General features: G+C 39.2%; 1 protein-coding gene across 1 annotated transcript in view; it reads left to right on the forward strand.

Moving 5' to 3' along the window:
- The window catches only part of MAP3K5 (mitogen-activated protein kinase kinase kinase 5), a 104490-nt gene that overhangs the window by 74922 nt on the left and 16499 nt on the right, over positions 1 to 13069 (forward strand). The window contains exons 14-21 of the mRNA XM_027690150.1: positions 18 to 99; positions 2028 to 2161; positions 7441 to 7568; positions 9403 to 9539; positions 10169 to 10274; positions 11215 to 11372; positions 11865 to 12042; positions 12832 to 12852. Of these exons, the coding sequence (XP_027545951.1) occupies positions 18 to 99; positions 2028 to 2161; positions 7441 to 7568; positions 9403 to 9539; positions 10169 to 10274; positions 11215 to 11372; positions 11865 to 12042; positions 12832 to 12852 (944 nt within the window). The remainder of the gene's footprint in view (positions 1 to 17; positions 100 to 2027; positions 2162 to 7440; positions 7569 to 9402; positions 9540 to 10168; positions 10275 to 11214; positions 11373 to 11864; positions 12043 to 12831; positions 12853 to 13069) is intronic.

Here is a 13069-nt window from a genome sequence, read left to right on the forward strand (position 1 = left end):
ATTTTTTTTTGGTATAGATTTTTTGACATGGTGAACAGTATCACTGAAGAAATAGGGAAGACTACAGAGGAAGGGGAATGTGATGGAGACTCTCTAGAGGTATTTTTACTTCCCCCCCCCACATGCTAAATTTTGGGCTTCTCGTCTAGTATTTCACAGAAGTAAGTTACTCACCCCTTTTCTGGGAGAAATTAGTGAACTTATTATTTACAAAATCTTATCCTTTACTGTTTATCTATTAATGATTCTTTTTAAGGGTGTTAATGTAGTCTTTATACCCAGCATAGCTAAATCTCTTGTAATTCAGTTAGCATACTCACTTTAGAAGGTGCACAATGTTGGAGTTCTGCCGTGGTGCTGATTGCAGAGTGACTCTTGTAACAGTTACTTCAGAATGTACTCATAGTCAGACAGCATTAGGATCTGTTTAAATTTTAAAGACTGTTTGTTGTCTGTTTCATGCATCACTGGAATCGTGTGCACTTACATTATTGGCAGATCGTCTGCGCAACAAGTAAGGATATAATTCTAGTAGGGGAAGGCTTGTCCTGGCTGGTTACTGTCTGTAGGTAGCACGGCAATGAACAACTAACTCAAATCAGATGATGATGTTGGTGCTGCTGGGAGTCTGTTTATACACTTAGCCCACAAACTCAAACTGAAGCTTAGGATGCCCTACTTCTGTTACTACCCCTGTTAGCTAAGTTATAGCTTGGCTGAGTACACCGTTACACACTGTTCTCACCCTGAGTTTTATCTGAACATACACCTAGTTGAAAAGTGAGTGCCAGGCTGTTGGGTGCAATGCTGCACTTAAGGTAATAGGGCTTTCTTTGAGGTGGCAAGGAACAGGATAGAATATCTAAGCCCATGCCCTGTCACATGAAAATCTGGTGTCCCGAAGCTCTAGAGGCATCCATAACTAACTGAGAGAGTCAGTGCTGTGTAATGAATACAAACAGCCCTCTCTCTCAGTTTTCATGTTGTCATTTTATAATATATCTGAAATCAGAGATCAGGCAAAGGAAAACCACTAGGCTAGCTTGTGGCATAGAAAAATAGCCTATAATGAGACCCTTAGGATGCCTGCTTGTTTATTTTAGCAAAAAGAAAAACAGTGGGTGATTTGATCATGGTGGGCAAATATTTTTACAGGAAAAATAACAATGTGCTAATGGTCTCTTTAATCAATTGAAAAAAATGTAATTAAATAGTAACAGAAGAAATTTGAATTAAGAGGCATGACTTCACCATAAGAGTAATTAATTGTTGAAACAAAGTACTAAAAGAAGTGGATTCTCTCATTAAAAAAAATAGCCATCTTTATTTGGAGGAAAATAAAAAATACTTTATTTAAGCATAAGTCACTGGGTTTAGCACAGGAGTGAGCTTGTGAAATTACATTCCTTTGTTACACAAGAGGGGACAGATCAGATAATCTATCTAATAAACATTTTTGGACTTGCCTTAAACTCTTTGAAATTCAAACTCAGCTGAAACTACTCTTAATGCACTGCAGTCCTGACTAACCTCCATTGGCACAGTCTGCTGGCAGACCCGGCACTGGCAGAATTGAGGCTGTGCTGGTTTTGGAAGCTGTGTCAGGTCAGGAGAGCACCTGGAACAAATAAGCTTATCCTGCCTTGCCCTCCGTGCCTGTGTGGGAGCCGGCGTTCTCCGTTTGGCGCAGAGTGCCCTCTGTCGTCGGCTCCTGCTTTTACAGCACCTGCCCGCAGATTTGCAAATGCTGCTGAGTAAGACATGCAAGCGGAACTACACTGAACAGATAAAGGCCAGCAAAGTTTAGCTTGATGCACTTCCCTGAAATGGCTACCTTAGAAGCCAGTGGAGAAGCATAGGCATGTCTGCACGGTATCCAAATTGTCTTCTTGAAGTGTTTTTCTTTCCTCCTTTGCATTCTGCAGAAAACTACTAGCATCTTAGATGCTTTAGTTATGAGCACAGGGTGAGACGGAATAAATCTTATCCTTCTGTTTCATTTTATGTTGTTGTTGTTTGTTTTGCAGTATGATTACGAGTATGATGAAAATGGCGAACGAGTCATTCTGGGCAAGGGAACGTACGGCATTGTATATGCAGGACGAGATTTGAGCAATCAAGTCAGAATTGCTATTAAAGAAATCCCAGAGAGAGACAGCAGGTATAGTCATTGTGGCTAATTCCAAATTTTGTGCGTTACATAATTTCATCATTAATGTGATTAGTCAGTTGGTTGATCAAGGAGTACATCTTCTACAAAGCTGCCAATAATTTACTTGTCTGTGGTATATAATGGTGTTCCCTTTCTTTGTAAGTAGATATTTCCAAGTTATGGAGTAGAACGTGATCACAACTGAGAATTTAGATGTTTGCTCGTTTTGGTACTAGTACTTCTTCTTTCAAAAAAAAAGTACTGAAATTCATGATCTGTGGAGTCCTTTAAAATTCTGAGCCTGAATTGTTGATAAAGACATTTTGCATTCTTGTTTTTGCACCACTTACTATGAAGCCTTGTAACATTAGAATAAATCATGTGGAATGACCTCTTTGTTAATTCATTTTTTTTTAGTGCAGTCACTTTATGTATGTTACCCTCTTTCAATTATAAAGGTTGCCATGTAAAGATCAGGCTCTTGATGTCCTTAGTGTCTGTGTATCTGAAGACTTCCAGTGTATTCTGTCTTGTATATGTAGATTTCCACAAATATTGTAATAAAAGTGATATAAAGTCAGAAGTTAATATTTCCTTACTGAAATTGACTGGATTAAACTGTCAAGTTATTCTTATTCTGAAATTCTACATTAGCCTTTGGTTTTTGAAGTCAAGTGTTGTACAAACTGCTTAACAAGTGACTTGAGTGCCTGAATCTTTAAAGACTGACAGACTGTAAAATATTATAAAAGACTATAACTCAGGCTTATGTTCAGAAACACTATGAAAAGTAGGAAATAAAGTCTATGGTTGCCATGGTTGGCAAGAGAAAGATAAATCCTTCCTTTCCCCTTTTCCTGGTTAAAGAAATACTTTTTATGAAGGAAGCTCTTTTGATAAAGACAAAACACTGCTTGGTAGCAGGAGGAATCAGATACTAAATGAATGTAGATAAAATAGCAACTGTGGCCAACTGTTGAATTTTTGTTCATCATTTCAGGAGGGAATAGAATCTATATTTCCAAGTTTATTGTCTTTTGCCCATTTGTCTTCTTTTGGTTTATGACTATGATCCCATATTTTGGCATGCTGCATTTCCTCTGTAGGATGAAATAATTGTATCCTTGTTTGTGCAGTGTTCAGTCTACATATCAGCAAGGAAGCTGCTTTTGCCCATCCTACATAGCAGTTATCTTAAGGAGAGTGCTGGTATTCAAAATGGTAAATAAAAGAGGCTATTCTAACCCACCACAATGGCTGTTACTCTTCTCAGATTTAGCTAGAATGTATGTCCCTGGGGGTAAAATAACCATTTATAGAAAAAGAACATTATTCTCTGCAAACTAGCCAGCATCCAATACTATTATTTGAGCAGTATTGGAGCCTAGATGTTGACAGAACACTCTGTGATAACTCTTGCAGTTTTATAACAACTGTGGTTAATAGAAAGATAGCCTGAATAGAATAATAGCTAACTCAAAGAAAAAAATCCGTATTTTTCTTCTCCAATACACATTTTAAAAGAATTTTCAGTGGAAAAGGTTTCAGATTCAGTGTGCAAAGCATACCACAGAAGAGATTATTAAGAAGCTGTTAGTCTTTCATCTAAACTTTCAAAAATATTTACAGGTTTCCAGAATGAATTCAAAGTATTATTCTTTTAATGGCAAAATAAGAAAAGTTTAATAATTCACTTCTGATTAATTGTAACCTGATCTTTTTGCACTTTGAAAGAAGTCTATAGAAAGAAAAGGATTAATCTCTGAAATTAGTTTGTATAATTTTAAAAGCAAAAATTATTATCTTTTGAATTTGTAAAAACCATTTAAGTTCTGAATTAGAGCAGGGCTAGAAATGAAACTACTTCTGTGCAAAAAGCAGTGAGTCTTCAATAGTGCTGTATGTTAAATATAAGGTATTGAATAATTTACTTCTCAGAAAATGTTAGACTACAGACAAAAAACCTAAGAGACCTGCTTGAAGAACAAGGACCTCCTGAACAAACTCAGACAGAAAACGGAAGCCTTGAAAGAGTGGAACCAAGGACAGGTAGTCTGGGAGGAATACAGAAAAATTGTCTGAGCAGCCAGGGATCAGGTTAGGAAGGCTAAAGTACCTGATTGAATTAAATCTAGCCAGGGACATTAAGTGCAACACAAAAAGCTTCTGTAAGTACGTTGGTGATAAAAGGAAGGCTAGGGAAAATGTGGTCCCACTCTGGAAGGAAATGGGAGACCTAGTTACCCAGGACATGGAGATGTCTCGATTTTTTTGCCTTTGTCTTCAACAGCTGCTCCAGCCACAGGTCACAGGTCACAGGAGGCAAAGGCAGGGACTGGGAAAATAAAGAACCACCCACTGTAGGAGATCATAGATTCATAGAATATGATAAGTTGGAAGGGATCCATCAAGATAATCAAGTCCAACTCCTGGCACTGCACAGGGCAGCTCAGGAGCTGCCTGAGAGCATTGTCCACTTCTGATAGAAAGCAACAACTTTTAAGTATCTTTCTACTGCTCATATGATCAGGTTTGAGACCATCTGAGGAACCTGAACATACACAAGTCCTCGGGACCTGATGACATACATTCACAGGTCCTGAGGGAACTTGCAGATGAAATGGCTAAGCCTCTATCATCATATTTGAGGAATTGTGGCAGTTCAGTAAAGTTCCCACTGACTGGAAGAGAAGAAATAAGACCCTGTTTTTAAAAAGGGGAATAAGAAAGATACCAGGAACTACAGGCCAGTCAGTCTCACCTCTATGTCTAATGCGATCATGGAGCAGATTCTCTTGGAAACTATGTTAAGGCACATGAAAAATAATGAGGTGATTGGTGACAGCCACCATGGCAACACTGCAACACTAAGGGCAAATCATGCCTGGCACATTTGCCTGTCTACTATGAAGGGGTTACAGCAGTGGCAGATAAGGGAAGAGTGCTGACATGATCTCCCTGGACTTGTGCAAAGCACTTGACACTGTCCCCCACAACATCCTTGTCTCTAAACTGGAGACACATAGATTTGACAGTCCACTTGGTGAATAAGGAACTGGCTGTATGGTCTCACTCAAGAGTTACAGTCAGGTGCCGGTCAGTGATGAGTGGCATTCCTCAGAGGTTGGTATTGGGACACCGTTAACATCTCTGTCAACAACATGGACAGTGGGATTGAGTGCACTCTCAGCAAGTTTACCGATGACTAGAAGCTGAGTAGTGCAGTCAACACACTGGAGGGAAGGGACGCCATCCAGAGGGACCTTGAGAGGTTTGAGAGGTGGGCCTGTGCGAACCTCATGAAGTTCGACAAGGCCAAGTGCAAGGTGCTACACATGGGTCATGGCAATCCCAGGCACACCTACAGGTTCAGCAGAGAATGGCTTGAGAGCAGCCCTGAGGAGAAGGACTTGGGGGTGTTAGGTGAAGAGAAGTTCAACATGACCTGGCAGTGTGCACTCAGCCCAGAAAACCAGCCATGTCCTGGGTTGCATCAAAAGCAGTGTGGCCAGCAGGTTGAGGGAGGTGATTCTGACTCTCCACTCTGCTTTCAAGAGACCTCAGCTCAAGTGATGCATCCAGCACTGGGACCCCCAACATAAGAATTATGTGGACCTGTTGGAGCAGGTACAGACAAGGATGATGAGAACAATGATAGGGCTGGAGCACCTTTCCTATGAAGACAGGCTCAGAGAGTTGGGCTTGTTTAGCCTGGAGAAGAGAAGGCTCTGGGGAAACATCATAGCAGCCTTCCAGTACCTAAAGGGGATCTATAAGGAAGCTGTAGAAGAGACTCTTTACAAGGGCACATAGTGACAGGACAGGAGGGAATGGCTTCAAACTGAGAGAGTGTAGGTTTAGGTTGGAAGAAATTCTTTACTGTGAGAGTGGTGAGACACTGGCACAGGTTGCCCAGAGAAGTTGTGGATGCCCCATCCCTGGAATTGTTCAAGACTGGGCTGGATGGGGCTTTGGGCAATATGGTCTAGTGGAAGGTGTCCCTGCCCATGTCAGGAGGGTTGAAACTAGATAATCTTTAAGGTCTCTTCCTAGTTCAAACCATTCCATAATGATGCTTTAGAATTTGTCTTTCGTTGTACCATTTAAGTCTTCTAATGACTAAGTTCTAAAATAAAAAAATGCTTCATCCCAGTGAAGAATTTTCTTATGGCTTTATTTTATTTGCAAAATTGTTATAGTTGCTTGAGTCTCAATTAACTGTGCAGTTTAAAAGTGCAGGGAGAAGAATTATAATGAATGAGAATGTACCTGTGTTAATGTGAAGTCTATACTGAAAGTAACGTGGTGAAGGTGGCAGTAAAACTATTCCTTTTGGTGGCAATTAGCTGCAAGGTGGAGTTTGCTGTTAGTACTCCCTTAGTATAAGCATCTGAAAATGTCTTCTACTTGCTGAAATGCTGCAGCTGCTTTTCACATCTGGACTGACAGAAGTAGTTCTGCGTCCTTCATCTATTTCAGCTGCCCTGGCAGGCTGACCACAGATATTAGTGCTTTGCCAGACAATACACAGAATCTGGCAGCTGACCTGCTTCCAAGAGGAAGCATTAGGGCAGTCCTAAGTTAGGAAGAGTGTTAGGGCAGGCCCAGGGAGCACATCAGCTGTTGAGCTCTGGTGGTGTTCCACAATGGAGAAGGATCTTGACTCCAGAAATGTTCTTGACAAAATGACTGTTGAAAAGCTTATCTCTGAAAAATATTTTACCTTGGACTAAATTATATTTGATGATATTGTTTTGATCTGTTCTTTTAAATATCTCTCCATGAAATTATTTCTGTTTTCTTACTCTGATATCCACTCCTGCTTTCAGAAAAGGCTTCTACTTTAATTAAAATTTAAATGGTGATTCATTTTCATTATTGAAGTGGTTTTATTTATACACTAACTTTATAGTTTACTAGTTTGCTTTAGCACTAATACAAATCCAACCACTTGCACAACTGTTTATTCTCTTTGAGTTAGGCTGGAGAGGAGTTAATTTTCTACAAATTTTGTTTTCCTTAGTCAATTTACATGCATTTATAACATTTTCTGTGTACGTATATAGAATAATACATATATTTTACATATGTTATATATATTTACATACGATTGCACAATTTTTTTTATGTGGTGGTCACAACCACTGTTGTTAAATGCATTTAAGAAGTAGTCATTTTCAGTGTAAATATGTTTCATGAGACCTAAAACAGAGTTTCAGCTACTACAGTAAACACAAGGCTTTCTTCCCAAAGGTGAATTTTGAATAAACTGTTTCTTTGCTTTCCAGGTACTCCCAACCTCTGCATGAAGAAATAGCTTTGCATAAGCATCTCAAACATAAGAACATTGTTCAGTATTTAGGTTCTCTTAGTGAAAATGGCTTCATTAAGATATTCATGGAACAGGTGCCAGGTGGTAAGTTTTGGGGTATACTGGTTTGGTGGTTGGTTGGGTTTTTTTAGCATTTTTAAAGTATAAAAACCTGTAATACCGCCACAAGATACATTTCATGCAGGTGTAATATTCTTTAATGTCTCTTTCCTAAATTAATGGGGAAAACTGTCTTCAAAGTACTTGAGGCCTCTGCTTCAGTATGTAGATAGGTGTGCTGCAGATACAGCTCAGATCGTTGCTGTAGCAGGCAAGCTCCTTTTACCTCAGATCTGTGGTGGGTTGACCCTGGTTGGATGCCAGGTGCCCACTAAAGCTGCTCTGTCACTCCCCTCCTCAGCTGGCCAGGGGAGAGAAAGCAGAACATAAGCCTCATGGGTCATGATAAGGACAAAGAGTGATCACTCACCAGTTACCATCACAGGCAAAATGGACTCAACTTGGGAATATTAGTTTAATTTATTCCCAGCCAAATCAGAGAAGGATAATGAGAAATAAAGCCAAATCTTAAAAACACCTTTCCCCTACTCCTCCCTTCTTTCTGGGTTTGACTTCACTCACAATTTTCTTTCTCTCCTCCCACCAGTGGCACAGGGAGATGGGGAGTGTGGTCAATTCATCAAACATTGTCTCTGCCGCTCCTTCCTCCTCAGGAAGAGCACTCCTCACACTCTTCCCCTCTCCGGGTGGGTTCCCTCCCATGAGAGACAGTCCTCCATGAACTTCTCCAATGTGAGTTCTTCCCATGGGTTACAGTTCTTCATGAACTGTTCCAATGGGGGTCCCTTCCACAGGGTGCAGTCCTTCAGGAACACCATTGGTCCCCTGTGGGGCCACAGGTCCTGCCAGAAGCCTGCTCCAGCATGTGCTTCCCATGGGGTCCCAGCCTCCTTTGGGCATCTACCTGCTCCAGCTTAGGGACCTCCATGGACTTCAGGGAGACATCCTGCCTCACTATGGTCTTCACCATGGGCTGCAGGGGAGTCTCCGCTCTGGTGTCTGGAGCATCTCCTCCCCCTCCTTTGCTGACTTTGGTGTCTTCAAGGCTGTTTTTCTCACATATTCTCGCATCTCTCTCTGGCTGCAATTGCTGCACGTATTTTTTCCCTTCTTAAATCCGTTATCCCAGAGGCACTGCCACTATTGCTGATGGGCTTGGCCTTCACCAGTGGCAGGTCTGTCTTGGAGGCATCTTGCATTGGCTCTATTAGACACAGGGGAAGCTTCCAGCAGCTTCTCACAGAATTCCCCCTTGCAGCCCTCCTGCTACCAAACACTTTCCATGCAAACCCAACACAGGATAGAGATGATCTGTGCTCATCCTAGTGGATCAACCATAGCTACTCTCTGATGGCTCAGGCCTCTTCAGGTACATGACACGAAAAAGGGGATTCGTGATTGTTGCTTCTGTTTGCAACTAAAGAACTCACAGCAGCCAGATGTAACAAAAATCCCACTTCTTGATCTTAGCTTTTTGAGAAACTGTGGGGTTGGTGTATGTAAAAACACATGCATATGCACATCCACTTTTTTTCACTCTTTTACAACATTCCCGGGCTTAGCTCGTCTCCAGGTATAGGAGGGAGGTGAGCATATTGGTTAAATGGGTTCTGATTTGCATGCTTGAGGAAGCATACACTTCTCTGCTGCATCTGAGGCCAGTGGAGATACCGAGATTCTCTTTAATCACTCAGGCCAGTGATGATGCAAGGAAGCATTTGCCTGGAGAGGACTCTGGTTATAGAAGAGGTGCCTACACTTGCATTGGGATTGATATTTGTTGTTACTTTTTTCCTTTGGGGAGAAAGCAGAATTTAATTGGATTTTTACTCTCACTTTTTGCTGTCCAAAATTATAGGCAGCCTTTCTGCTCTTCTACGATCAAAATGGGGACCATTAAAAAATAATGAGCAGACAATTGGCTTTTACACCAAGCAGATTCTTGAAGGATTAAAATATCTCCATGATAATCAAATAGTGCATCGAGACATAAAGGTAAGAATTTACAGAGAATTAAGTCTCATAGTGTTACATAACTGCATAGCTTTTTATTTGTCCTGTAATTTAAAAACTGTTTTTCTGAAAGGTCTCTGCTATTCTGAACTGTGGGTTAGGTAGGTGAACCATTGTTGATTTCAATTTGCACCAACAAAATATATTTGTTTGGGTTTTTTTATTTTAGAAAAATTGAAATATAGCAACTTCTGATGTGATAAAGTAGATACTTTTATTTCTGTTTTCAATGACATGATTGAACTTCTATAAAATCTGATTAGAAGTGAAGATTGTGGATGCAATAGTTAGCAACTTCTTTTCCAAGGAGATTGCAAACAAAAAAGTGGGGGTTTTTGTTTTTAAAAAGCCGTTTTTCCTCTTCTAGTATTCTTTAACTGAATTCCTACAGCCCTCTGGTAGTAGGGGTAGTTCACTTTGAGATGAAGTTTCTGTTAATGGGATTACATAAACCAGAAACACTATTGATTTCTCTTTTATCTCCTCTCTTAAAAGGCTTAAGAGGTAATTTTTACCTAGTAAAGAGTGCACTGTAGGAACAGGCTATGCAAGAAGCCTTAGATGAAGAGTCTGCAGAGAAAAATAATTACTCTGAATGTTCTGTTCCTCAGGGTGATAACGTGCTTATCAACACGTACAGTGGAGTGTTAAAGATTTCGGACTTTGGAACTTCAAAGAGACTTGCGGGAATCAATCCTTGTACTGAAACTTTCACTGGTATGTTCCCAGAGGAGACTCCTTTATCCTCACTTGAACTGTGTATGTAGGGTCAGAATCCACAGATGCTGAACTTTCATTGACTTCAAATCAGTATAAAAGGCTACTGCAAGAATAACTTTCTGATATATGATTTTAAGCTATACACTGTTCTTGTATGCACTGTTCAAAGAAAATGCTGTTTTGGATGTTCCACTTGTGACATCAAAGTCCTGTACAACGGAAGAGCTATGTCTATCCTATATTGTATTTCAATCTGTCTCCTCTGTGCTTGGCTTTTTCATCATGCTGATCTTTTTTTTTTTCTTGATTGGCTTGGACATCCTGGCTTCATCTCCAAAATCGCTTATCTACAGAACCTGTCATTAACTTGTTCCTCTTTCTGCTTGATAATTTGATTTGGATGTTAAATCATGCAGTGGCACTGCATTAAATAATTATGCAAAATGAGAAGGGACTGTTATTTTATTTCCATCGTCTGCTCTTCCATTGCTGCTCTAAGTAGAACAGAATGCGAAATTATGTGTTAGATTGATTCCCTTATTTCAGAATTCATATCACCAGCTCTTTTAGGTTTAGATTTCAGGTGTCCCTTCCTTTTCCTTTCTGAGTGCCATTCAGAGTGATCTCCCATATTTTAATCTTAAGCTCTAATACAGTAAATGAGAACTATGTCTGATCCTAAGCTCATGGAAATCTTTAATAGTTGTCATTGACTTTGAAAACTGATATCCAGATCAGTAGATGATACCAAATGCTTTTAGCACAAGTAATATTTTGAGTAGTATTTTGAGTTTATATGGAATGCATATGGAAATTCTTGAATTTTTTTAACTCTCCCAATATTTCTCACTTTTCAGTGGTTTTGTTCCTCTTGCCCTTTAGCTATCTGTTTGCAGCATTAGTGCACCTAAGTAAAAAAAGAATATGTTTTAAACAGGTACCCTTCAGTATATGGCACCAGAAATCATAGACAAAGGGCCACGTGGCTATGGCAAGGCTGCAGACATCTGGTCTTTGGGATGCACAATCATTGAGATGGCTACAGGGAAGCCCCCTTTTTATGAACTGGGAGAACCACAAGCAGCAATGTTTAAGGTCAGACATCTTCCTTGTACAGCTCAAAGAGGTATTTGTAAACACAGGAAATCTTGTGACTGTTTTGGAGAAGCTGGAATTAGAGGTTGCAGGACAAGAAGATAAAGGAAATGCTTGGTTTTTGAGGATGTTAAGAAGAATAATATGATTCAACTGAGAGGGAGTGCTGTGTACTTTTGAATAGAGTAATAGAGCAATAGCAGCTATTCAGCAGCTTGGGTGTTTAAATAAAAAACAGAGCCAAACTGAAAAAAAGAGCAGTTTTCTGCTTTGTGAGAACCTCTAGTTACATCTGTTGATTTTTTTAAAATGTAATTGTTTATACAGTTTGTAATAGGCTTTTTTCTTTGAATTAATAAACTAGTTATAGAAAATTAATATCAAAACTTGAGAATGATATACTACTTTTACTATCTAAACCGTTTTTTGATGTTGTGTAGTGGTTGGGAAAAGAACAGTGTAGGCTATTGTTTCTCTCTTTATTTATCTCAGGTGGGAATGTTTAAAATACACCCAGAAATTCCTGAATCCATGTCTGCAGAAGCCAAGGCTTTCATATTGCGTTGCTTTGAACCAGATCCTGATAAACGAGCTTTTGCTCATGAGCTACTTATAGATGAATTCTTGAAGGTTTCCAGCAAGAAAAGAAAGTCCCCATCAAAGCTCTCAGGTAAGCATTGCTAAAAATCTGAAATTTTTCTCTTGCCAATGGTATTGTTTCCTAAAACTAATCATGTAGTCTTTAAGATGAACACATCAGATCTCCATCCCAGATGAATGTTCAGTTGTAACCTTCTTTACCAGCAGCTTGCTGCAGAAACACTGCAGAATTCTAGTTATCATGTTGTCACAGAAGTGATTTATATAAATATTTCTAATAGGGTTTATAGAAGTCTGGTTATGGTTTTGTGCAGCTATTATGATCATTGGGTTTTGTGTTTCTTTTTTTAATTTGCATATGATTTTGTCAAAAGAATGTTTACATAGATTGTATTTTGTGTAAGTTTGAACCTCAGGGGAGTTTTCTACATGAGCAACATAATCTTTGTCCCATTGCAAATGTGTGTGCAATGCATTGTTTTTGTTTCACATATTAATTTCCTGTAGTGATCTAAACTATACAAAGTAACAAAGCAGTTTTGAGAGCATGAATAACATATTCTATTGTGTGTGCATATATACTTATGAAAATATCTTCTGTATATTTTTAGCATGATACCTAAAATAAATAAAAATATCAGGGAAAGGAGATGGCATTAGATGATCACTTTTAACATGGTTTCCACTCTCTCAAGTTAAAATTAACTTTAAATTTCAATAAATCACACTTTTGGAGACTGTAGACAGGAGAGTTGAGATAGTCCATAAAAATGGCAACTTACCCTTTTGACTGTGCTTATTTTCTCAGTCAATTTTGGCATATTTAACTTTCCTTTTTTTCTTTGCTTTTCTACCACAGTTCTTTCAGCTAACACAAATGGTGAGTTTTAACATACTTCTCTATCAAAACATATCTGTGTAGATACTGTGGTTATCATTATTCTGGTAGGATTTGTCACACTAAAATGTTGGAAAGAGAAGTGGGCACCATTATGAAAATAAGTGACCTCTCTCTCTCTCTGTTAGGAATGTCTAATCCATTGTGCATATTTAAATTACTATTTTTAATCCTACCAGACAATGGCTTAATTGTCTAG

The sequence above is a fragment of the Neopelma chrysocephalum genome, unplaced genomic scaffold (genome assembly GCF_003984885.1).
Source record: "Neopelma chrysocephalum unplaced genomic scaffold, ASM398488v2 Primary Assembly neopelma1_23, whole genome shotgun sequence".
NCBI lineage: Eukaryota > Metazoa > Chordata > Aves > Passeriformes > Pipridae > Neopelma > Neopelma chrysocephalum.